The sequence below is a fragment of the Anolis carolinensis genome, chromosome 2, assembly GCF_035594765.1.
Source record: "Anolis carolinensis isolate JA03-04 chromosome 2, rAnoCar3.1.pri, whole genome shotgun sequence".
NCBI classification, from domain to species: Eukaryota; Metazoa; Chordata; class Lepidosauria; order Squamata; family Dactyloidae; genus Anolis; species Anolis carolinensis.
Window position 1 is genome coordinate 857,674 of NC_085842.1, and position 24,847 is coordinate 882,520.

Below are 24,847 nucleotides of genomic sequence, written 5' to 3' on the forward strand. Positions count from 1 at the left end.
TAGACAGCTTTTTAAAGACCCCAAGCTCCATAGGCTCTTCCCCCATCACCACAGGTGCCCTGGTTACATGCATAGGTGGCGCACACATTGCTTTCGAGTGTTTACGGGACTCGAACCTGGCGTCCAAACGCAGCACCTTAGCTACTAAGGCATCCCAATTCTCAGCCGGCTCCAGGCGTGCTAATTCATCCTGGAGATAATCACTTAACCCAGCAGTAAACAAAAGCATGAATGCATTTTCCCCCCAGTCCAGCTGGTGGCGATACAAATTAAACTTATTTAAGTAATCCAAAACAGTCCCCTTTCCCTGTTTCAACCGATACAGAGCCCACCCAGCATTCTCCGTGCAGAGAGGGTCCCCAAAAGTGTCAGTTAGTAACTTCTTGAAATTATTCAAATTGTCCTTGACTGGGTCATTTCCCAAAATTAAATTAGTGGCCCATTGTCCTGCAGGACCAGTCAACAAACTCAAAATAAATGCCACCTTGCTAGTGTCTGTAGGGTAAGCATGAGCACTGAGCTGGGAAAAATAAAGCTCAACTTGTGCCAAAAAAGTTGGCAACTTGCACCTGGTTCCGTCAAAGCGTTCAGGAGTCAAAACATGTCCTTTAACAGCATTAGCTGTTTGACTGACAGTAAAGGCCGTTTGTAATTGATCGAACTTAGCCCTTAACTCATCCATCGTCTTCCTGACGGGATTTATTACTGCAATAAACCTTTTTTATGGCGTTGGGCAATCTGTCAAAGACAGAACGCCACAAGATCAAAGATAACAGAGTTTATTGGATAACAGAACTCAAAATGCCCGTAAAATACAAGGGCCAGGCAGTATTAGCCTTTAAAAGCAAAAAGGGGCAAGGAAAAACGTTCAAAAGATAAACCGGATTAAACCGGAGTTTAATCCGGGTAAAAACAAAACAGCTTGCTTCAGCCTGGGGATAAACAAAACAGAAGCCGGGGAACAAAGTGTTCAAAAGAATGCAATTAATTGGCAGCAGATTCCTCTCTGCTGCCAGCACTGTGCTTTGAGTAACTTGAGTCACTCCTCCACACAGCAGGCAAGATTTCCAATACACACAGATCAGCCGAGGATTGAAGCAGTAGAGTAGACCCAGTTCCTTTCCGTAGTTCAAGCCAGAAGCAGACGTTTGTAGTTTTCACCAAGTCCGAGTAGGGGGAAGTCAAGCCGTGGTCAGTTCAGTCCGAAATCCAAAGCAGGAGATGGCGTCCGTCAAGAAGACGACGGAAGGTCAAAGCTAATGAGATTAAGCACAAGTTTGCACAAACAAAAGCCCACACAATTCCTCCCGCCGTCTGACCCCAAATTCCAAAACAACTTACGTATCAGCACACGAAAACACACCAGTCTTCAGGAAAGCGTCCCACACAGATCCCAAGCGTTCGTCCAGATTACCTTGCCCAACGCAATTTGCAATTGCTCCCAAGCCTCATTTTATGCCAGTTACAAATCCTCATCACTATCAGCTGCCCTCCTTAACCCGGGCGTTTCCTCATCACTTTCCTCATCAGAGTTGGAACACCTCTGACTACGCCCCACAGCATCCCCAGCTGTGGATCCCGTCCCATCCCTCCAGCTTGTCCATGGGTCTAATCCTGAAGGTCCCCATTCATCTTCCATCCCATCATTGCCAGTGGCACCCAATTCCTCCCTCACCCGAGTCCAATCCATCTCATCCTCCTCCGAGCTAACCAGCCCCTCCTCCATTCTCTCCGTAAACCCCTCAAAAGACTCTTCGTCAGATGGTGCTGCAAAGATATCTCGCAGTCTCTTTCTTTCTCGCTCCTCGAGAGTATCTGACTCTCGAGGAGTCTTACGCCCACGTCTGCCAGTAACAGAGCCATGAGGCTCAATCATAACAATTATATTATTAGCATAACACAATATTAGCATTATATATTACTATATTGAACTATACCACTATACTATTATATAATATGTAATATATAATTAATATTATTATATGGTATTACTATTAGTATTATATTGTATAACATAAGATTATTATCAATATTATATGTATATACAATATATTATATTATTAAAACTGATATAAAAATATTATATTATAAAACTGAGGGCGGGGGCCAGGTAAATGACCTTGGAGGGCCGCATCCGGCCCCCGGGCCTTAGTTTGGGGACCCCTGGGGTAGAGTGTCCCTCAAAGGCAGAGGGAAGGGGAGGAGAACAGCTTCATGGAAAGTCTGCATCTGCCAGAAAATAAGAAAGCAAGATGAGAACACTGCGACGATGACAACGACAACAACGACGATGACGACGACGACGACGATAATAATTACTAACTCTAGTATCCTTGCAACCCTGGGTATGCAATGAATGGAGATGCGTAGAAACACTGAATCTGCCGGAGAGGAAAACAGGGTGAGAACCCTGGAAAAAATAATAACAAAAACAACAACAATAGTGTTGTTGTTAGGATAGATAGGTAGATAAATAGATAAGGAGCAGGGCCGGTCCAACGTGGAAGCAGATTAAGCCACCGCGTTGGGTGCACATCAAAGGGGGCCTCGACAGCGCCCCCATGTAAATTTAGCACCGGTGTTTGTCAAGGTGCCTCCGCCGGGGACCATCGCTCACCAAACGGCCGAACGAGGAAGGCCAGGCTCCAGGAAGGCCAGGCTCTTCTCGGGAGACCTCGCGAGGTCTCCCGAGAAGAGCCTGGCCTTCCTGGAGCCTGGCCTTCCTCGTTCGGCCGTTTGGTGAGCGATGGTCCCCGCCGCCCCAGCTCTCAGATATTGGTTTGGGGGGGGGGCGCAAAGATTTGGTTCACCTACCCCCCAAAATTACCTAGGGCCGGCTCTGATAAGGAGTGTAAATATGATGGAAGCAACTCACGTTCCCTTTGGGGACTACAATCCCCAGCCTCCCCTAGCCAGCATTATGGTCCCAAAGTTGGGAGATGAGAAATGGCAGAGGAAGGGATTGTTGGTCATTGGACTCTATTGGAGAGTTGGACCATTGTGGAGAATGGGAAGGCGGGAGCAGCAGGGCGTTCCAGGCCAGCGGAGGCATCTCTCATCCGGATCAGCGATGGCACATAATGTTCTGGCAAGCAATAGCCTGTAATAGTGGTGGTGAACCTGTGGCACGTGTGGCAGAAGAAGCATGCAGAACCTATCGCAAGGGTGAAAGAGAGGTGGGCACGTGAGTTGGGCAAGTGCTAGGTGGGCTCATGAGTTCCTTTTCTCACAGCCTCCTCCAGCTGCGCAATGGGACAGACTGTCTCCAACGCAAGCAGTTAGTTTCCGAACCCCAAAACACTGCAGAGTCTTGGTCACAGTTAGCAGAGATTTCATTTCACCGCCTTTGACCTTGTATTGTAAGTCACCACTCGAACAAGCACACCTGAGCTCTGACTTTCATCCAAACTCCTTCAGTCATTGTGTGATGACTCACGGGCCATGTAGTCCCGTTCCTGGTACTATTGAGGCAGATGAAGAGGAAAACTTGGGTTTCCCACCGTTTCAGCCAGAATTGGAGCCCTTGCACCTGCAAGATGTTTGCCCACCAGAAGTCAGCCAAACAAGCCTTGAGCAGAAATCTCCCCCATTTTCTCGCCGGGATTGTTATAATCGAGATAGAGGCGCTCGGGAGGCGACTCGCAGGAGCGCCAGGATTGCTGCCAGACAATTAGCTGATTAAGTCTGTTTCCCTTGGGAAACTTTAAGGAGTCATGCATCTGGACACAGTATGGGTTTTGTTTCTTGTTCCCCAGGGAAAGTGTTCCTTGGCGGGAAAACAAGATCCTATATAGGTGTTTGGCCGCAAAGAAATCCTTGCGGAGTCAATTCGTCAGCTTTGGGAGTGAGATCGTGTGTAGACTACGCTACTCCAGTTCCATGCTTCCAGGACCTTGTTCTCGTCCCAGCCTTGCCTTGCTTCCCGGACCTCGTCACGGAATTCGCCACGGACCTTATTCTTGTTCCTTGCTTTTGTTGCCTTGAATCAAGCCTTGTTTGCCAAGAATCTAGTTTGCTTCCAGCCTTGTTTATCAAGTTCCATGGACTAAAGGACCTTGTCATTTCCCCTCACTTTGCTTGGCAAAGTGTGTGTTTCGGTTATTGGATTACAACTTTGGACTCTAATATCTCATATTGGACATTGTTTTCCTGGACTATATTTGACCTTTCCTGAAAGGTCTACTTCTGAACTATATTCTTCACTTGTTTTTATTGACTTTATATATTCCTTTAATAAAGATATTAGATAGAATCTGGCCTCTGCGCATGGTTATTGGTGCTCTGCAGCCTGGGTCTTGACACATTGTTACATACAACTCTTTGCAGGTCTCTTTGCAGATACTCACAACCATAGCAAGACACTCCGACGACTAGGATGGCGATGGATTAGATCGTGGATTAGATAGGGAGATCGTGGCCAGCTATCTAAGATGGCAGAGAGCAGGCCCATAGCAAAGAGGAAGTTCACATACAAGCCACTCCCATTCTTCCCTCCGTGGATCACAGGAAATGACTCCGCTGACCCTCTATGACAGGCGGCTGTTAGGAATTGTGGGGGCTGCAGTCCAAAGCACCTGGAGGGGCAAAGTTCGCCCATGCCTGGGTTATCCGAAACCTTCTGTTTTTGCCAGCCCTGACTCACATTGCAACCTTTCTTTGTCTCCAAGATAAGTCTGTAGACTTCAAGGTTGAATAAGTTCTATCCAACTACATTTTAAATTTTACAAACTTCATGATCAATGTTTTTAGATGGAGGTAGGCTGTTAGGAATTGGGGGAGTTGAAGTCCAAAGCGCCTGGAGGGCTACAGTTTGCCCAGTTTCCTGCTCTAGGATCTCACCTCTACTTTCTTAACCCTTTCAGTGGACTGTGCTGTGTACACATGTCTATCAGAACTGTATTTTCCGGCACTGGAGGCACATGCAATGCATTCCTATTGAATACAGCATTTCCTACCTGACAGAGCCCTCTCTCCTGGCACGTGGGCCACCCCCTGGTTTGGGAGCTTGGTCTCTCAAAGGTTTGACCCCCACCTCTCCATCTCTCCCCCCAGCCCCCCCACAGGTGCTCATCCACCCGGTGACTCGGCAAGGCCCCCCATCGGCCAGGGTGCTGTCCTGCGTGGCCTGGGGCTTCTTCCCGCCGGAGGTGGACATCGCCTGGTTCTGGAATGGGGCCCCCGTGGAGGCCCAGCAGGGCCCCCTCTCCCTCCGCAGCAACGGAGACTGGACCTTCCAGGCCGAGAGGAGCCTGGCCCTGGAGCCCCGTCCCAGAGGGATCTACTCCTGCCGCGTGAACCACCCCAGCCTCCAGGAGCCCATCGTCGTGGAGTGGGGTGAGCAAGATCGTAGGGGTGGGAGGGACCCCCAAATGTTGAGAATCCTATACCCATAGGGTTGAGAGGGACCCCAAGGGCCATCCAGTCCAAACCGATTCAGCCCTGCAGTGTTGCACTCTAGGCTGGGAAACACCTCTGAACTCAACCACCACACTCCAGTCCAAGTTAAATCAGCAAAGCAGTTTATTAAAGGTTATATAAAAAAACACATCAGCAAAAATAGGAAAAAACTTCAAAGTCTATACACATAAAATAGTCCATGAGGTTCAAGGTACAAGAGTGATCCAAATCCCAAGGCAACAGAGCATTCAGCACAGATATATAAGAAAACCAGAAGTATGCTGTTTCATACAAATATTCCAGGAACAATCCTTCAAACTTGGAAACTAGAAACATGAACAAAGACAAAGGACTACAGTCCCTTAGCAGGCTTGACTAAGACTTGGTCAGCTGCTCGTCTATTACCAACGTTGACCAGACTGGCTGGCAAAAAACCCTGGCCTCTCTAATACACTCATGAAATCATGCCTTTTCCCATGACGGCCTGATATGGGTCTCTTCTGTATCAAGTGCTGTGACCTTTGGAGATTCTGTTGAGCAACACAAAATTTACAAAAACTGAGTTTCCTATCAACGAGCTCATTATCTTGCAACTCATTATTCTCTCCACCTGGGATTTCATCCTCTGAACTACTTTCCGCAGAGAACTACTCCTTTGTACCACCTTGGCACCTCTCTGGAATGGGACCTTCATTGACGGCTGGAGACACAGATTGATCCTTTTCAGGACTTAAAATCTCATGTTGGCTTGCAGGCCCAGAGTTCCCGTGATCCACTTCCCCATTTATATCGGTATCAGCCACAACCATGGGCTGCTGCACTACAACATGTAGGGAGACACAACACAGATGACCCTCCAGCCTCTGCTAAAAGGCCTCTCTGAAAGGAAGAAAAGAGACTCCATGGACTCCCAGGCAGTCTACATCCCACCATCGAAAAGCTCTTCCTGTTTTCCTAAACTCATACCATGAGTCCCAGAGCTTCCCTTCTTAAAGGTTTTTATCCTCCTGGTCACTCTTTCGATGTCAATACTGGAATCTGCTGCTTCCTGGGAGTCCAGGGGAGTCTCCATCTCTGGAGGCTTCGAAGCAGAGCTGGATGACTATCTCTCGGGTGGGATTGGATGGTGCCTTCCTGCAACCCCAGATTGCTTTGAAACTCTGAATCTTTGTCCTTTCCTGGGTTGGACCACAACTCCCAGAAGCCCTCCTCGGGGAGATATAAAGAGGGAAGGAATATCAGGGAGAGAGCGCTGTCTTGAAAATCACAAACAAATGATAAGGTTAAGATGTATTCTAGGGAGTATATGCTGGTGGTTCGTAGATCTCCAAGTGAGCTCCTTGGCTGGACTGGATGTCCTTTGGGGGTCCCTACCTACTCTCTGATTCCACTTAATGTCTTCCTTCCTTCCTTCCTAATCCTTGTGGTGCCAGGGCTCTCCCTCCACCCTGCGCTGAACCCTTTTTTTAATCATCCATGGGAGGGAGGAGGCACCCTATATCTATACTTAACCCTCCTCTCTCTTCAGTGCCCGGTTTGCCCCTGGATCTGCGCCTCAAGGTGGGCCTGGCGGGGGCCGTCCTGGGCCTGGGACTGGTCTTCTTCATTGCCGCAGCTGCCGTGTTCTGGAGGGAAAACGGGCGACAAGGTAAGCCCAAGACATCATCATCATCATCATCATCATCATCATCATCATCATCATCATTGACACAAAGACATAGTATGACACAGCAAACAAGATAGATATGCTGGATTTCGTATCACAAAATCCCAAGTCGAACACTTCCCAAGTGTCTAGGACTGTGTGATGTATTTTCGGATGATGCGCACAGATCCCAGCAGGGTGGCCTTTTGCAGTTGGCAGATCGTGATTTTGTCAATGTCTATTGTTTCCAAATGCCGGCTGAGATCTTTTGGCACGGCACCCAGTGTGCCAATCACCACTGGGACCACCTGCGCTGGTTTCTGCCAGAGTCTTTGAAGTTCAATCTTGAGGTCCTGATAGCGGCTGAGCTTTTCCTGTTGTTTTTCGTCAATGCGATTGTCACCTGGGATGACGACATCAATGATCCAAAACTTTTTATTTTCCACAACTGTGATGTCTGGTGTGTTGTGTTCCAGAACTTTGTCAGTCTGGATTCGGAAGTCCCACAGTATCTTTGCGTGCTCATTTTCCAATACTTTTGCAGGTTTGTGATCCCACCAGTTCTTTGCTGCTGGGAGGTGGGACTTGAGGCATAAGTTCCAATGAATCATTTGGACCACATAGTTGTGCCTCTGTTTGTAGTCTGTCTGTGCAGTTTTCTTACAGCAGCTGAGGATATGATCCATGGTTTTGTCGGTTTCCTTGCACAGTCTGCATTTTGGGTCATCAGCTGATTTTTCAATCTTGGCCTTAATTGCATTTGTTCTGATGTCTTGCTCCTGGGCTGCGAGGATCAGGCCTTCTGTCTCCTTCTTCAGGGTCCCATTCGTGAGCCAGAGCCAGGTCTTCTCATTATCATCTTTTCCTTCAATTTTGTCAAGGAACTTTCCATGCAATGTTTTGTGGTGCCAGCTGTCAGCTCTAGTTTGTAGTGCGGTTTTCTTGTACTGGTTTTTTGTCTGCTGTGCTTTGAGGAGTTTCTGATTTTTGACTTCAATCAAAATTATTATTGTTACTATTATTACTATTATTACAATTATTACTATTATTAGTTTTCTCCTGGACTGCATCCTTGTACCAAAAAATTGCTGTTATAATATTTTCTAACTCATGGAAACCTCTTCTCCCTCTCCTTCAGGTTACGTTCCTATTGAGGGCAGCTCTTTCCCAGAAGGTAAGCATTAAATTTATCATGATGTCTAAGCCAGTGGTTCCCAAACTTTTTTTGCCCAAGGACCACTCTCCAACATTAGTACCAAAAGGGTTACGAATCAGTTTTTGATCAACATTAGGTTAGGTTTGGTTATTTGGGGTGCTGATTGAGAAAATTGCATTGGCTAGACCACGTCAGCTCTAGTTTCCGATACAGAAGATATGCCACCCAGTAGTCGCCATCTGCTCGCCAACAGAAAGCCATATTTAATAATCTAGAGCTGATGTGGTCTATCCAATGCCATTTTCTGAATCAGCACTCCAAATAACCCCAGGAACAGGCCTAAAAACGAGGACACCAAGGCGCCCAAGCCTGCTTCCAGGTGCCACATGGAATGTGAGGAGGAGGAGAAGCAGCAGTCAGGAGGCTTGTTGTCATGCCTGCCTTTCGTGAGTAGTCAGGCTCTCCCCTCCCAACATACCTTTTGCCTTGGCACTAGAAGTGATCAGTTGCTCTCGTTGCAACGGTGTAGTGAAGACGCAAATCTTGGGGACCACTGGTGGTCCATGTACCACAGGTTGGGAAGCACTGGTCTAAGTAAATGCTATGGAAATCCTGGAAGGTGTAGCTTCACACGTCTGTTGGTGCCTCCCTAAACTACAACTCCCGGGATTTCATTTCATTCAGCCACGGAAGATCAAGTGGGGTCAAACTGCATTGATTCTAGAGTGTACATTCAACCTTAAGCAGGTGGCATAGAGAAAGTTATGTTACCAATGAAATGTTCAAGATCGTAGAGACCCTGAGTTGACCTATGGAACTGAGTTGGATTGGTAGGTGCCAGATTAACAACAACAACAGCGAGACGGAAGAAGTCCAGATAAAAATGCATGACATCAGAAGGGCTTTCTTGCTGAAGGGAGAAAGAGAAGGGTGCTCTTTGGAGGGGGTGGGACCCAGAGGTCATCTAGTCTGGCCCCAGCCCCTTCCCTGAGAAGTACTGAATTCCTATTTAAAGGGCCATGATACAGTATCATGGAGGGAAGGCTTGCTTGGACTCACTTATTGGGGAGGATAGGCTCCGTTTACAAATGTGGGAGCAAAGCCAGCATCATGGTTTGGGTTGCTCGGCCATGGAACCCCCCTCTGGGCAAGTCACATTTTCTCAGCCTCAGAGTGTTGTGGTTAAATAGGACCCCAGTTAATGAGGGTCTGTGCCTGGCAAGGGCATGCTAAAAACCGGAGAGGCCAGGACAGAGAAAGCAACTCGCCAAGTTGAAGACAAGCCACAGAGGATTATTTATTTATGCAGAGAGAAACAAAGAGTGAAGCTATGGAGATGGGCCTCTGGTGAGCCCCAGTGTCTAGTTGTATGTTGAACAGAGATAGAAGGTGCCAGACGGAGTTGGGTACTCAAAGGTTTGGCTGTCAACAAAGAGGTTCAACACGTGCACATATTTTTCAGGCAGCAATCTCTCCGCTTCAGTGAACCATATAGCTCAGGCATGCACAAACTCCGGTAGGCTGTTAGGAATTGTGGGAGTTGGAGTCCAAAACACCTGGAGAGCCAAAGTTTGCCCATGTCTAATACAGCTAGACAAACAGGTTTGGGTTTATCTAGGCTGGCAGGAATCACCTATCTCTGCATATACATGAATGATTGGCTTGGTGACAATCCTGTCTCGGGAAATGGCCAGAGGGACTTGCCCACCCTTCCCGTCCAGGAAACCTCTCATCAGGGAGGTGAATGTTTCTGGGCTGATCTGGTTACATTTGGGCAAAGAAGTTCATACATTTTTATATATGCGGAATAGATACAGTATACCGTCTATTCTAGATAGAGTCTATTCCAGGGGTCCTCAAAGTTTTAAAGCAGTGGCCGGTCCACAATCCTTTAGACTGTTGTGGGGCCGAATTATCATTTGGAAAAAAAAAACAAAAACAACAAATTTCTATGCACATTGCACATATCTTATTTGTATTGCAAAACAACAACAATAACAATGAAAGAACAATACAATATTTAAAAATCAAAACAATTTCAACCAACATAAACCTATCAGGATTTCAATGGGAAGTGTGGGCTTGCTTCTGGCCAATGAGATAGTCAGGTTAATTAGGATTGTTGTTGTTGTTGTGTGCCTTTAAGTCATGTCAGACTCTGGGGGAGCCTAAGGCTAAAATTATGTATTTATTTACTGCATTTATTTACTATATTTATATCCCACCCTTCTCACCCCAAAGGGGATTCAGAGCAGCTGTATGCGCATACAATATATTATATTATTAACATAGCATAATATTAGCATTATATATTACTATATTGAACTATACCACTATACTGTAATATTATAGCTATATATATAAAAGAGTGATGGCATCGCGGCACCGAGCAAAACAACTAAACTACGGGCCCCCCAACCTTGAAATTGGACAACACAGCCCATCATCCACGCCTCTAGGTTGATACAATAAAAAATCCCGTCCAAAACCTCCATGGGACCTTAAAACCCCAGCCGTCAGCCTGGCTGGAAGGCCCCATGGTGGTCGGAGGAGGAGGGGCCTCCACGCGGTTGGGCCGCGGAGGAAACATTCTCAGGCCGCAGCGGGGCCCCAGCAGGCGTGGAACAATCCCCCCCCCCCCAGCGCCACCTCTTCCATGCGCCACAGGCCGGAGGGAGCCCCCCCCCCCAGACCCTCCTCAGCCTCCAGAGGCCGCAAGTCCCCAAGGTTTCTTTTTTTTTTTTGGATGTGGAGGCCTGCAGAACCGAAGGCGGGGGGGGGCTTCCAGAAAGGCACCCCCTCCCCATGAAGACCATCGCAGGCTCCTCCGTACCCCACAGGCCTCAGGGCGGCCCCGGCCACGAGAGAGCCGGAGCCCGAACCTTCCCCCCCAAGATGCACCTCCGCCTCCCACCAGGCCGGAGGGAGGCCACAAGGACCAAGGTTTCTTTTCTTTTAACTATTTTCTTTGGGAGATAAACGCCTCAAGGCCGGGAAGCGCCCTGGCCCCAAGGAGGGAGGCCCCCAGGCCCCAATGTTTGGGTTTAGGTTTTTTTTAGATGGAGGCCTCTAAATTCCAGAAAGGAAACCAACAGGGCCAGCTAACACCTCCCAACAAAGGATTCCCCCAGGCAGGAAGCAACAATATAATCTCTAAAATCAGGACATTACATAAAGAACAACACTCTGAAAATGGGAATTCCAGAAAGGAAACCAACAGGGCCAGCTAACACCTCCCAACAAAGGATTCCCCCAGGCAGGAAGCAACAATATAATCTCTAAAATCAGGACATTACATAAAGAACAACACTCTGAAAATGGGAATTCCAGAAAGGAAACCAACAGGGCCAGCTAACACCTCCCAACAAAGGATTCCCCCAGGCAGGAAGCAACAATATAATCTCTAAAATCAGGACATTACATAAAGAACAACACTCCGAAAATGGGCATTCCAGACAGGAAACCAACAGGGCCAGCTAACACCACCCAACAAAGGATTCCCCCAGGCAGGAAGCAACAATATAATCTCTAAAATCAGGACATTACATAAAGAACAACACTCTGAAAATGGGAATTCCAGAAAGGAAACCAACAGGGCCAGCTAACACCTCCCAACAAAGGATTCCCCCAGGCAGGAAACAACCAGGCTTCCAAACAGCAAGGCTATTCAGTGCTGTTCAGCCTAACCAAGCAAGATTTCCCCTTCATAGTACACCCTCAGGGTTTCAAGCCATGAGGCTACTTTGTCTCATTCAGCCTGCCCAAGAAAGGATGCCCCTATGTAGAAAGCAGTCAGTCTTTGAAACAGCGAGGCGATTCAGTGCCATTCAAATTGGCTAAAAAACCATTTCCCTACAACGCAAATACCCAGCCTTCCAAGCAGGAAACCTATTCCATTGTATTCCAGCTCACCAAACAACGATTCACGTAAGGAGAAAACACCCAGACTTTAAGACTGCAAGGCTATTCACTGCTATTCCAACTGGTCAACAAATGATTCCCATCAGCCACAGCAACGCGTGGCCGGGCACAGCTAGTGTAATATATAACATATAATATTATTATATGGTACTAGCTGTGCCCGGCCATGCGTTGCTGTGGCGAAGTCTGGTGGTCTGGGAAATAAAGTATTGAATTGGTGGTAGTTAAGGTCAAGGGTAAAGGTTTTCTCCTGACATTAAGTCCAGTTGTGTCCAACTGGACACTGAAGTGGATTATATGGCAGTGTGGAGTCAAGATAATCCAGTGCAAAGCAGATAATATAAGATTATAAATGGGTTATATAGCTGTGTGGAAGGGCCTTGAGTCTACACTGCCATATAATCCAGCTAAAATCAGATAATCTGTATTTTATAGGCCTAAGTGAGGTCTAACTCTGCCTGTCCCCTGGACTGAGTGGGTTGCTAGGAGACCAAGTGGATGGAGCTTAGCCTTTTTACTGGCAGTAATTGGATAAAAACAATTATTCCTCTCCCTCTAATGAGGACTTTCTTTTTCTTTTCGTTTTGTTGTATGAACGTAGAGGCATGGATGAGGGGTTGTGCTGCCAAGTTTAGTGTTTCTGGGATGTGTCGTTTTGTTGTTTTGTCCTAGGCCGAAATTTCATTACCCTTTTATATATATATATATATATATATAGATTATTATTAGTATTATATTGTATAAAATGATAATATTATTATCAATATCATATGTATATGCAATATATTACATTATTAAAACTGATATAAAAATATTATATTGTAAATGAGGGCGGGGGCCAGGAAAATGACCTTGGAGGGCCGCACCCGGCCCCCGGGCCTTAGTTTGGGGACCCCTGGTCTATTCTGTGGTAGCTGTTGCTGGTTTGGTCTTGATCGTTTGAGTCTTTCAACCTGCACAAGTCTGAAAAGGGTCTTTTAAAAAAAGGGGTAAATGGCATATTTATTTCTGAGCCCTTCGTGAACTATAAATCTTTGGGGGGGGGGAGGGGGGTCCTGTGCCTTGATAACAAGAGGAAAACGATGGCAGACCTCTCCTCTCCATCTCTTTCCTTCCGCAGGTCACTGAGAGGCCAAAGCCACCCCAGGGGACCACGGCTGACCCCCACCCAAATGCCTTGCCTTCTGTGCTGGGAGCAACTGGGAGGAAGGGTCCCACCACCAGTTTGACCCCATGCGCCCTATGCGTCGGCAGCCTTTGAAAGATGCCTTGAGTTGAGAGGGGAGAGAAGCCAACGGTGTTTTTAACCTCTTTGAGGCATATTTTCAAAAAAAAAATTGTTTGCATAAATATGCGCGGTGTGCTTTTAAAACTAGGTGACGTGGTGCTATTTGCATACAGCCAATCAGGAAGCCTTTACGCCGTCCGTTCCTGCTCAGTCTTCAATGCTTGTTTAGAGCAAAACGGGGCTTTGGAGGCTAACAGATTATTGGAATAAAGGCTGGTTTATTTCCTATGCTCGGAGTTGTTTCTGGACCGTTTTGCAGTAGGATTCATGCTTCAGTCCCCTAATGTATTTTAAATTCAATGAAAATGGTTTGTTTTGAACCAGTCTGTAGGGGTGTGCAAAGTTTTCGGAAGTCGTTTCGTATTTCGGAAGATCCGGGCGATTTGGAGTAACTAATCCCTTAAATACGAACCGGCAAACCAGCCTCCAAAGCAATACAAATAGAAACAGCCCATCCAAAAATTCCTAAATGATTTGGCTGATTCGGAGCATTTATTATTGTTACTGTTACTACTACTACGAGGGTTGAATGAAAAGTAATGCCTCCACCTTCGTTACTTGGGTTTGGATGGGAATATTTTAATCAAATGTAAATCAAACGCAGAAATAATCCTTAGAATGTGCTCTTTAACGACCACTATTCACTTTTCCACATCATCACCAGACAATTGGATACATTTCTGCCAACCATGAACATGTTTTCTGAAGCCGTCACGGAAGAAGTCAACACTCTGTTTCCACAGCCGGCGTCTCACAGGACCCATCGTGCACAGATCTTCCCATAACCAAGCAAAGCAATAATGTGACCCACACATTCTTGTGAAATGCCGATTATGCTTGAAATTTTTGAGTGATACGACAATCATCCTGAATCAATCTGTCAACCTTTTGCTTGTGAAACTCGCTGGTTGCTCTCACAGGACGTCCAACTCTTTGTTTGTCACGCAAGTCAGATGTTCCCACCTCAACATCTTTAAACCTACATGCCCAATGACGCACAGGACTCACATCAACACAATCCCCATAACCAGCTTGCATTCTCTGACGAATGTCCTTTGCGGTGACACCTTCTGCTCTCAAGAATTCAGTGACTGCATGCTACTTAAGTCCTATTGACTGACCGTCTGCGCAGGGTTCCATACTTCGCACTTTCACAACACAACCGTCCAATGCTAAGGCTTCCCCGTCTGCGCAGGGTTCCATACTTCGCACTTTCACAACACAACCGTCCAATGCTAAGGCTTCCCCGTCTGCGCAGGGTTCCATACTTCGCACTTTCACAACACAACCGTTCAATGCTAAGGCTTCCCCGTCTGCGCAGGGTTCCATACTTTGCACTTTCACAACACAACCGTCCAATGCTAAGGCTTCCCCGTCTGCGCAGGGTTCCATACTTCGCACTTTCACAACACAACCGTTCAATGCTAAGGCTTCCCCGTCTGCGCAGGGTTCCATACTTCGCACTTTCACAACACAACCATCCAATGCTAAGGCTTCCCCGTCTGCGCAGGGTTCCATACTTCGCACTTTCACAACACAACCGTCCAATGCTAAGGCTTCCCCGTCTGCGCAGGGTTCCATACTTCGCACTTTCACAACACAACCGTTCAATGCTAAGGCTTCCCCGTCTGCGCAGGGTTCCATACTTCGCACTTTCACAACACAACCGTCCAGTGCTAAGGCTTCCCCGTCTGCGCAGGGTTCCATACTTTGCACTTTAACAACACAACCGTCCAGTGCTAAGGCTTCCCCGTCTGCGCAGGGTTCCATACTTCGCACTTTCACAACACAACCGTCCAATGCTAAGGCTTCCCCGTCTGCGCAGGGTTCCATACTTCGCACTTTCACAACACAACCGTTCAATGCTAAGGCTTCCCCGTCTGCGCAGGGTTCCATACTTCGCACTTTCACAACACAACCGTCCAATGCTAAGGCTTCCCCGTCTGCGCAGGGTTCCATACTTCGCACTTTCACAACACAACCGTTCAATGCTAAGGCTTCCCCGTCTGCGCAGGGTTCCATACTTCGCACTTTCACAACACAACCGTCCAGTGCTAAGGCTTCCCCGTCTGCGCAGGGTTCCATACTTCGCACTTTCACAACACAACCGTCCAATGCTAAGGCTTCCCCGTCTGCGCAGGGTTCCATACTTCGCACTTTCACAACACAACCGTCCAATGCTAAGGCTTCCCCGTCTGCGCAGGGTTCCATACTTCGCACTTTCACAACACAACCGTTCAATGCTAAGGCTTCCCCGTCTGCGCAGGGTTCCATACTTCGCACTTTCACAACACAACCGTCCAGTGCTAAGGCTTCCCCGTCTGCGCAGGGTTCCATACTTCGCACTTTCACAACACAACCGTCCAATGCTAAGGCTTCCCCGTCTGCGCAGGGTTCCATACTTCGCACTTTCACAACACAACCGTTCAATGCTAAGGCTTCCCCGTCTGCGCAGGGTTCCATACTTCGCACTTTCACAACACAACCGTCCAATGCTAAGGCTTCCCCGTCTGCGCAGGGTTCCATACTTCACACTTTAACAACACAACCGTTCAATGCTAAGGCTTCCCGCCCAATGGAACTAACTGTAGAGGAGAGTCTCCTGAACAAGCCCGGACCTGCCGCAGACCAGGACTGTCATCTGTTGAGGAGTTACGAAGGTGGAGGCATTACTTTTCATTCAACCCTCGTATTGTTGTTGTTATTGGACTCAGAGTTGGAAGAGAACCCGAGAGCCATACAGTCTGACCCCCCTTCTACCCAAAAGGAAGACCCCAATAGTCCAGGACCACACTTGGCACACACAAGCCCCATGACCCACCCAACCTACTGGAGGGGTTTCAGTTGAGTGACGCTTCATGGTGGGAGCTGTAGTTCACCTTGCAGGTGGAGAGCACATGGAACCCCACCAACGACGCACCTGAAGCAAACTTCCCACACACACCCAGCAAGCCGTACTTCCAAGTATTGATGGAGTTTGAGGGGCTTAACCTGGCATGATGTGAGTTGTAGTTTACCCACCAACTTATACATCTCCTAAAATGACTTTTTCAAATAACCTGAGCATCTCCGGGTACACAAGCTAGTATAAAATATAAGTGAATGTCAGAGACAGAACACCAGTGAGTAAAGCAAAACTCAGTTTATTGAGATTACAAAACTAAAAATGCCCGTAGGAGACAAAAAACAGGGCAAACACTTGACTTCAGTGTGATAGGTAACAAAAAAAACTCAGATTGAGCTTAAACAACTCAAAGGGAAAAAAACCCGGGTTAAACAGAAGTATAATCCGGATTAAATCAAAAGTGCTTACTTCAGCCTGGCAAACAATGCAAACAAAGGAGGATCAACAGGAGTCAGAATGTAAACAACAGACTGGTAGCAGATTCCTCTCTGCTACTCAGAAACAGCAGGAGACTAAACCAGGCTTGTTTATTCCTCCCTGCAGCGAAGGAAAACGTGGTCGTAGTCAGGATTCAATTTAAGGTTCAACAGCCAACGATATCCAGGTCCAGGCTCAGCAGTCAGGGAAACGGCAGTCAGCAGGGTCCCAATCTGGTCCAGAGGTCAATAGCCAAACGTAGCCGTCTAGGAATCCAAAGGTCTCACCGATAAGCAGCAGAAGGGATAATCCAGAATCGAAGTCAGTCAGTCCAGCGTCAATCCAGTGTGAGTAGGTATTGCCCGTCAAAAAGACGACGGAGGTCCAAGCTATTGAGATTAAACACAAGTTGTACAGAGAAAAACCCTGCACAGTTCCTCCCGCCGTCGATGCCCCGTCCTTGGTAAACTTACGTATCCAGTAATGAAACACACCCGTCTTCAGGAAATTCCCCAACAAAAGCCCAAGCGTCCGTCCAGATTACCTTGCCCAACGCAATTAGACATTGATCCCAAACCCCAATTTATCCCAGTTCAAGCTCATCATCGCTGTCAGCTGCCATCCCAATTCCAGGCGCCCCAAACTCATCATCCTCATCAGAGCTAAAGCACCTTTGACTACGCCCCACAGCATCCCCAGCTGTGGATCCCGCTCCATCCCTCCAGCCAGTCCATGGGTCTGATCCTGCAACCCGCCACTCACCTCCCATGCTTTCATTGCCTGTTTCCCCAACACCCAAATCCTCCCTCACACGAGTCCATTCCATGTCATCCTCCTCCGAGCTGGCCATTTCTTCCTCCAAACCCTCAGAAAAACCCTCAAATGAGTCCTCATCTGTCGGGTCTGTAAACAAATCCCGGAGCCGTTTTCGTTCACGCTCCTCGAAAGAGTCTGACTCTCGAGGAGTCTTATACCCCCTTCTTCTATTATCGGAGCCCGAAGGCTCAACCATAACAGTGAATGTTTGGTATGGATGTATTTTCCAAGATACCCCAACTTTGAGAGAGCGCTGTAACTCCCACCAACAATGGATCTGGACCAAACTTGGCACACAGACCCCCCCCTCCTTCCCCAATGACCAAAATATCATACTGGAGGGGTTTGGGGTGGATGGACCCTGGTTCCTGGGAGTTATAGTTCACCAGCTTCCAGAGACAACCCTGAAACCAGACAGTGATGGATCTGGACCAAAGTCTTGGTGGGGTTTTGAGGGGATGGAATTTGGATGATGGGAGTTGAAGTACCTTTGCTCCCACCCAGAGACGCCTGTGAACCCCTCCAGTGATGGATCTGGACAAAACTTCCCACACAGATCTCCTCCCCCATGACTTGAAATACTTGGAATGTTTGGAGGGAAATGACTGAAGATGATGGGAATTGCAGGCAACAGATTGTTGCCCGGGCTGTGGCGCAGGCTGGAGAGCAGCTGCAATGAATCACTGCAATGAATCACTCTGACCAGGAGGTCATGAGTTCGAGGCCCTCTCGGAGCCTATGTTTGTCTTGTCTTTGTTCTATGTTAAAAAGGCATTGAATGTTTGCCTTATATGTGTCATGTGATCCGCCCTGAGTCCCCTTCGGGGTGAGAAAGAAGGGCGGAATATAAATGCTGTAAATAAATAAATAAATAAACAAACAATGTGTTGTCGAAGGCTTTCATGGCCGGGATCACAAGGTTGTTGTATGTCTTTTGGGCTGTGTGGCCATGTTCCAGAAGTATTCTCTCCTGACGTTTCGCCCACATCTATGGCAGGCATCCTGATATATTATACCTCACAACCTCTGAGGATGCCTGCCATAGATGTGGGCGAAACATCAGGAGAGAAGACTTCTGGAACATGGCCACACAGCCCGAAAGACATACAACAACCCTGTAAATAAACAATGTTTGAGTGCAGTGCCCAAATGCAGCCACAAGAGGGCAGCATAGAGATAGAAAGGATTGTGGAAGAAGAAGGACCAGGTCTAGGATTTCACCAAAACTGTCCAGACCTTCGTAGAAAACCGCAGCTTCTATGTGAAGTTTCCGGGCAGGAAAAGTAGATGAAGGAGGCAAAAGAAAGATTTACCCCCAGGCAGCGTTCTTGCACTGACCTTATTTAACATCTTCACAAACAATCAGCCACAGCCACCACTCATAAAGGGCTTTATATATATAGAATCATAGAATCATAGAATCATAGAATAGTAGAGTTGGAAGAGACCTCATGGGCCATCTAGTCCAACCCCCTGCCAAGAAGCAGGAAATCGCATTCAAAGCCCCCCCGACAGATGGCCATCCAGCCTCTGCTTAAAAGCCTCCAAGGAAGGAGCCTCCACCACAGTCCGGGGAAGAGAGTTCCACTGCCGAACAGCCCTTCTCACCGTGAGGAAGTTCTTCCTGATGTTCAGGTGGAATCTCCTTTCCTGTAGTTTGAAGCCATTGTTCCGTGTCCTAGTCTGCAGGGCAGCAGAAAACAAGCTCCCTCCCTCCTCCCTTTGACTTCCCCTCACATATTTGTACATGGCTATCATGTCTCCTCTCAGCCTTCTCTTCTGCAGGCTAAACATGCCCAGCTCTTTAAGCCGCTCCTCATAGGGCTTGTTCTCCAGACCCTTAATCATTTTAGTTGCCCTCCTCTGGACGCTTTCCAGCTTGTCAACATCTCCCTTCAACTGTGGTGCCCAAAATTGCACACAGTGTGATTCCAGGTGTGGTCTGACCAAGGCAGAATAGAAAGAGGGGGAGCAGGACTTCCCTGGATCTAGACGCTATTCCCCTATTGATGCAGGACAGAATCCCATTGGCTTTTTTAGCAGCCGCATCACATTGTTGGCTCATGTTTAACTTCTTCCCCACGAGGACTCCAAGATCTTTTTCGCACACACTGCTGTCAAGCCAGGCATCGTCCCCCATTCTGTATCTTTGATTTCCATTTTTTCTGCCTAAGTGGAGTATCTTGCATTTATCCCTGTTGAACTTCATTTTGTGAGTTTCGGCCCATCTCTCTAGTCTGTCAAGATCGTTTTGAATTCTGCTCCTGTCTTCTGGAGTGTCAGCTATCCCTCCCAGTTTTGTGTCGTCTGCAAACTTGATGGTCGTGCCTTCTAACCCTTCGTCTAAGTCGTTAATAAAGATGTTGAACAGAACCGGGCCCAGGACGGAGCCCTGCGGCACTCCACTTGTCACTTCTTTCCAAGATGAAGACGACGCATTGGTGAGCACCCTTTGGGTTCGTTCGCTTAGCCAATTACAGATCCACCTAACCGTAGTTTTGTCTAGCCCACATTTTACTAGTTTCCTTGCCAGAAGGTCGTGGGGGACTTTGTCGAAGGCCTTACAGAAATCCAGGTACGCTACATCCACAGCATTCCCTGTATCGACCCAACTCGTAACTCCATCGAAAAAAGAGATCAGATTAGTCTGGCATGATTTGTTTTTGGTAAATATGCTGACGACCTTGGCCTAACAACACAAGCAAGGCTTTGAAACAGTTGAAAACCAACTCACTAAATCCCTGAAAGAACTATCCAGCTACTACAAAGAGAGGAGCCTCCGGTGGCCTAGGGGATAAAAGCCTTGTGACTTGAAGGTTGGGTTGCTGACCTGAAGGCTGCCAGGTTTGAATCCCACCCGGGGAGAGTGTGGATGAGCTCCCTCTCTCAGCTCCAGCTCCATGCAGGGACATGAGAGAAGCCTCCCACGAGGATGGTAAAACATCAAAACATCTGGGCGTCCCCTGGGCAACGTCCTTGCAGATGGCCAATTCTCACTCCAGAAGCAACTCTGGTTGCTCCTGACACGGAAAAAAAAAACTACAAAGAGAACCACCTGAAGCCTGACTCTGCCAAGACACAAGTGGGTGCTTTCCACCTACGTAACCGTGAAGCCAACAGGAAACCAAAGCTTGAACACTGTTTCCATCCTAAATATCTTGGTGTCACCTTAGATCAAACACTAACATTTGGGAAACACTGTGTGAACACCAAGCACAAAGTTGCTGTACGCAACAACATCCTGTGGAAACTTACTGGAGTGCAGAGGAGACACAATATTAGTAAGAACCTCAGCCCTGGCCTTGTCTTTCTCACCGGCAGAGTCTGCCTGTCCTGTCTGGCACAAGTCTGCCCATGCGAAGGAGGTGGACATAGCACTGAAGGAAACATGCAGAATCATCACGGGATGCCTTAAACCAGGGGTCCTCAGACTGTTGGGGGGCCGGACTAGGATGAAATAGTCCAAAATTAGGATTGTTGTTGTTGTGTGCCTTCAAGTCATTTCAGACTTCGGTCAACCCTTACTCTAAAGTTTAGGACAGAGGCCAGGTCAATGACCTTGGAAGGCCGCATCTGGGCCATGGGCCTTAGTTTGGAGACTCCTGATCTAGACGATCTCATAAGACCATAGGTAAGCAAAGAGACCTCCAAAGACCATCTAGATGATCTCATCAGGCCATCAGAAGACCATAGATAAGGAAAAGGACCTCAAAGACCATCTAGACGATTTCATAAGACCATAGGTAAGGAAAGGGACCCTCAAAGGCCATCTAGATGGTCTCATAAGAACATAGGTAAGCAAAGAGGCCTCAAAAGACCATCTAGATGGTCTCATAAGACCATAGGTAAGGAAAGGGGCTCCCAAAGGCCAACTAGACAATCTCATAAAACCATAAGTAAGGAAAGGGACCCCCAAAGGCCATCTAGACCATCTCATAGGACCATAGGTAAGGAGAGGGACCTCCAAAAGCTATCTAGATGGTCTCATAAGGCTGTAGCTTAGCAAAGAGACCTTCAAAGACCATCTAGATGATCTCATAAAGCTATAAGTAAGCAAAGAGACCTCCAAAGACCAGATAGACTTAGTTCAACCCTAAGGCTAGTTTAGGACAGGGGCCAGGTCAATGACCTTGGAAGGCCGCATCTGGGCCATGGGCCTTAGTTTGGAGACTCCTGATCTAGACGATCTCATAAGACCATAGGTAAGCAAAGAGACCTCCAAAGACCATCTAGATGATCTCATCAGGCCATCAGAAGACCATAGATAAGGAAAAGGACCTCAAAGACCATCTAGACGATCTCATAAGACCATAGGTAAGGAAAGGGACCCTCAAAGGCCATCTAGATGGTCTCATAAGAACATAGGTAAGCAAAGAGGCCTCAAAAGACCATCTAGATGGTCTCATAAGACCATAGGTAAGGAAAGGGGCTCCCAAAGGCCAACTAGACAATCTCATAAAACCATAAGTAAGGAAAGGGACCCCCAAAGGCCATCTAGACCATCTCATAGGACCATAGGTAAGGAGAGGGACCTCCAAAAGCTATCTAGATGGTCTCATAAGGCTGTAGCTTAGCAAAGAGACCTTCAAAGACCATCTAGATGATCTCATAAAGCTATAAGTAAGCAAAGAGACCTCCAAAGACCAGATAGACTTAGTTCAACCCTAAGGCTAGTTTAGGACAGGGGCCAGGTCAATGACCTTGGAAGGCCGCATCTGGGCCATGGGCCTTAGTTTGGAGACTCCTGATCTAGACGATCTCATAAGACCATAGGTAAGCAAAGAGACCTCCAAAGACCATCTAGATGATCTCATCAGGCCATCAGAAGACCATAGATAAGGAAAAGGACCTCAAAGACCATCTAGACGATCTCATAAGACCATAGGTAAGGAAAGGGACCCTCAAAGGCCATCTAGATGGTCTCATAAGAACATAGGTAAGCAAAGAGGCCTCAAAAGACCATCTAGATGGTCTCATAAGACCATAGGTAAGGAAAGGGGCTCCCAAAGGCCAACTAGACAATCTCATAAAACCATAAGTAAGGAAAGGGACCCCCAAAGGCCATCTAGACCATCTCATAGGACCATAGGTAAGGAGAGGGACCTCCAAAAGCTATCTAGATGGTCTCATAAGGCTGTAGCTTAGCAAAGAGACCTTCAAAGACCATCTAGATGATCTCATAAAGCTATAAGTAAGCAAAGAGACCTCCAAAGACCAGATAGACTTAGTTCAACCCTAAGGCTAGTTTAGGACAGGGGCCAGGTCAATGACCTTGGAGGGCCGCATCCGGCCCCCGGGCCTTAGTTTGGGGACCCCTGCCTTAAACCGACACCTGTTGATAAACTCTACAAGTTAGCTGGCATTGCCCCTCCTGACGTGCAACGGGAAGTTGCTGCTAACGGTGAGAGAAAAAAGGTCGAACATTGTGAAAGCCACCCACTGCATGACTATCACCCTCCTCCCACCAGACTCAAATCAAGGTAAAGCTTCAAGAGAACCATAGAATCATAGAATAGTAGAGTTGGAAGAGACCTCATGGGCCATCCAGTCCAACCCCATTCTGCCAAGAAGCAGGAAATCGCATTCAAAGCATCCCTGACAGATGGCCATCCAGCCTCTGCCTCAAAGCCTCCAAAGAAGGAGCCTCCACCACACTCCGCGGCAGAGAGTTCCACTGGTGAACAGCCCTTCTCACAGTGAGGAAGTTCTTCCTGATGTTCAGGTGGAATCTCCTTTCCTGTAGTTTGAAGCCATTGTTCCGTGTCCTAGTCTGCAGGGCAGCGGAAAACAAGCTCCCTCCCTCCTCCCTGTGACTTCCCTTCACGTATTTGTACATGGCTATCATGTCTCCTCTCAGCCTTCTCTTCTGCAGGCTAAACATGCCCAGCTCTTTAAGCCGCTTGTTCTCCAGACCCTTCATCATTTTAGTCGCCCTCCTCTGGACGCTTTCCAGCTTGTCAACATCTCCCTTCAACTGTGGTGCCCAAAATTGGACACAGTGTGATTCCAGGTGTGGTCTGACCAAGGCAGAATAGAATAAGGGGGAGCAGGACTTCCCTGGATCTAGACGCTATTCCCCTATTGATGCAGGCCAGAATCCCATTGGCTTTTTTAGCTGCTGCATCACATTGTCGGCTCATGTTTAACTTGTTGTCCACGAGGACTCCAAGGTCTTTTTCGCAACCACCACTCCTCTTGATGTTCCTCCAGCAACAGTAAGAATATCCCTCTGGGCAGCAAAACTAGGCAATCCCAACTGGATGGCCCCCCATGAGGGTCCTCCTCCGGGGGCAAACCCAAGTCTCTGCAACCTAATTGTCCTTAAAAAAAAAAACCTGAAGAAGGGCTCGACCCGAAACAAAGAAAAAAACCCGGGACTCTTTGTCGTGCATCCTTTTAAGGACACAACAAACATTTCTTATATCAGAGACTTCCTTCATTTCTACTTACCAACCTCCTCCTCATATGCAGAAAAGCAAAAGAAGACAACCACTTGCAACATACTGCGCAACTATAATATTGTTATAACAAGTCGCCAAAGAGTGAATTGAACTCTATTTTGTTACTTATGCATATATGAGTAAAAGCTTAACCCTGCACTATATGCTTTAAGCAGTGGAGTGCATTAAACTCAAACTGTTTTGCTACATGTACACATACTTGTGAGAATTTAATCCTGTAATATCTATTTTAGAAATACTACACTGCTGCGTGTTAATATTTTGGTGGAAATATATGTATAATATTAGCGTGGATAAGTGAGACTCTACTGTATATATATATAATTTTTATAATAATTTATAATTATATAATATATTGTATATACATATAATATTGATTATAATATTATAATGGAATACAATATTATACTACTTATAATACAATATAATAATATTAATTATATGTTATATATTAAATGTAATATTACTAATGATATTACCATATAATGATATAGTACAATATAGTAATTCAATGCTTATATTGTACTATTCTAATAATGTTTATTTGATTTGTAAGCTGCTCTGAGTCCCCTTCGGGGTGAGAAGAGCGGGATATAAATGTAGTAAATAAATAATAAATAAATAAATAATATTACTGTGATTTAACAGACACAACCTTTGTTTACCTCCTCTATGCAAACCAAGAATGGGCAACTTGGAAGTCCCTGAACAGACTCAGAAGCGGAGTGGGCAGATCCAAAGGGAACCTGGCAAGGTGGCACAACCTGGAAGAGTCCTCCACCTTGTGTGACTGTGAAGCAGAACAAACAACTCCGCATCTGTCTGCTTACCCACAGTGTCC

At 47.0% G+C, this 24,847-nt stretch overlaps 2 protein-coding genes and 1 long non-coding RNA gene across 3 annotated transcripts in view; 1 reads left to right on the plus strand and 2 right to left on the minus strand.

The window, feature by feature from the left end:
* The window catches only part of LOC103281954 (class II histocompatibility antigen, M beta 1 chain), a 28,130-nt gene extending 14,495 nt beyond the window's left edge, over positions 1–13,635 (plus strand). The window contains exons 3-6 of the mRNA XM_062972845.1: positions 5,053–5,334; positions 6,926–7,045; positions 8,181–8,216; positions 13,240–13,635. Coding sequence (XP_062828915.1) covers positions 5,053–5,334; positions 6,926–7,045; positions 8,181–8,216; positions 13,240–13,247 — 446 coding nt within the window. The 3' untranslated portion in view covers positions 13,248–13,635. The remainder of the gene's footprint in view (positions 1–5,052; positions 5,335–6,925; positions 7,046–8,180; positions 8,217–13,239) is intronic.
* On the minus strand, positions 764–2,291 carry LOC134296878 (uncharacterized). Its single transcript, XR_010003701.1, has 2 exons — positions 1,342–2,291; positions 764–1,256 (listed from the first exon to the last, which is right to left on the minus strand). It is a non-coding gene; the product is annotated as an uncharacterized LOC134296878 (long non-coding RNA).
* Positions 13,562–24,847, minus strand: LOC134297166 (uncharacterized). The gene is made up of 3 exons (XM_062974295.1): positions 24,672–24,847; positions 15,133–17,118; positions 13,562–13,597 (listed from the first exon to the last, which is right to left on the minus strand). Exons 2-3 carry the CDS (start codon positions 15,931–15,933, stop codon positions 13,562–13,564), a joined length of 837 nt encoding a protein of 278 aa, XP_062830365.1. The 5' UTR covers positions 15,934–17,118; positions 24,672–24,847.

Bases quoted from the DNA above. Each gene is read 5' to 3' on its own strand.
- LOC134297166 (XM_062974295.1), bottom strand. From the start codon at position 15,933: ATGGAACCCTGCGCAGACGGGGAAGCCTTAGCATTGGACGGTTGTGTT. The intron at 13,598-15,132 runs GTTGTTAAAGTG...ATAATCTGTTAG, and splicing joins CCTTAGCACTGGACGGTTGT to CCTCCAAAGCCCCGTTTTGC.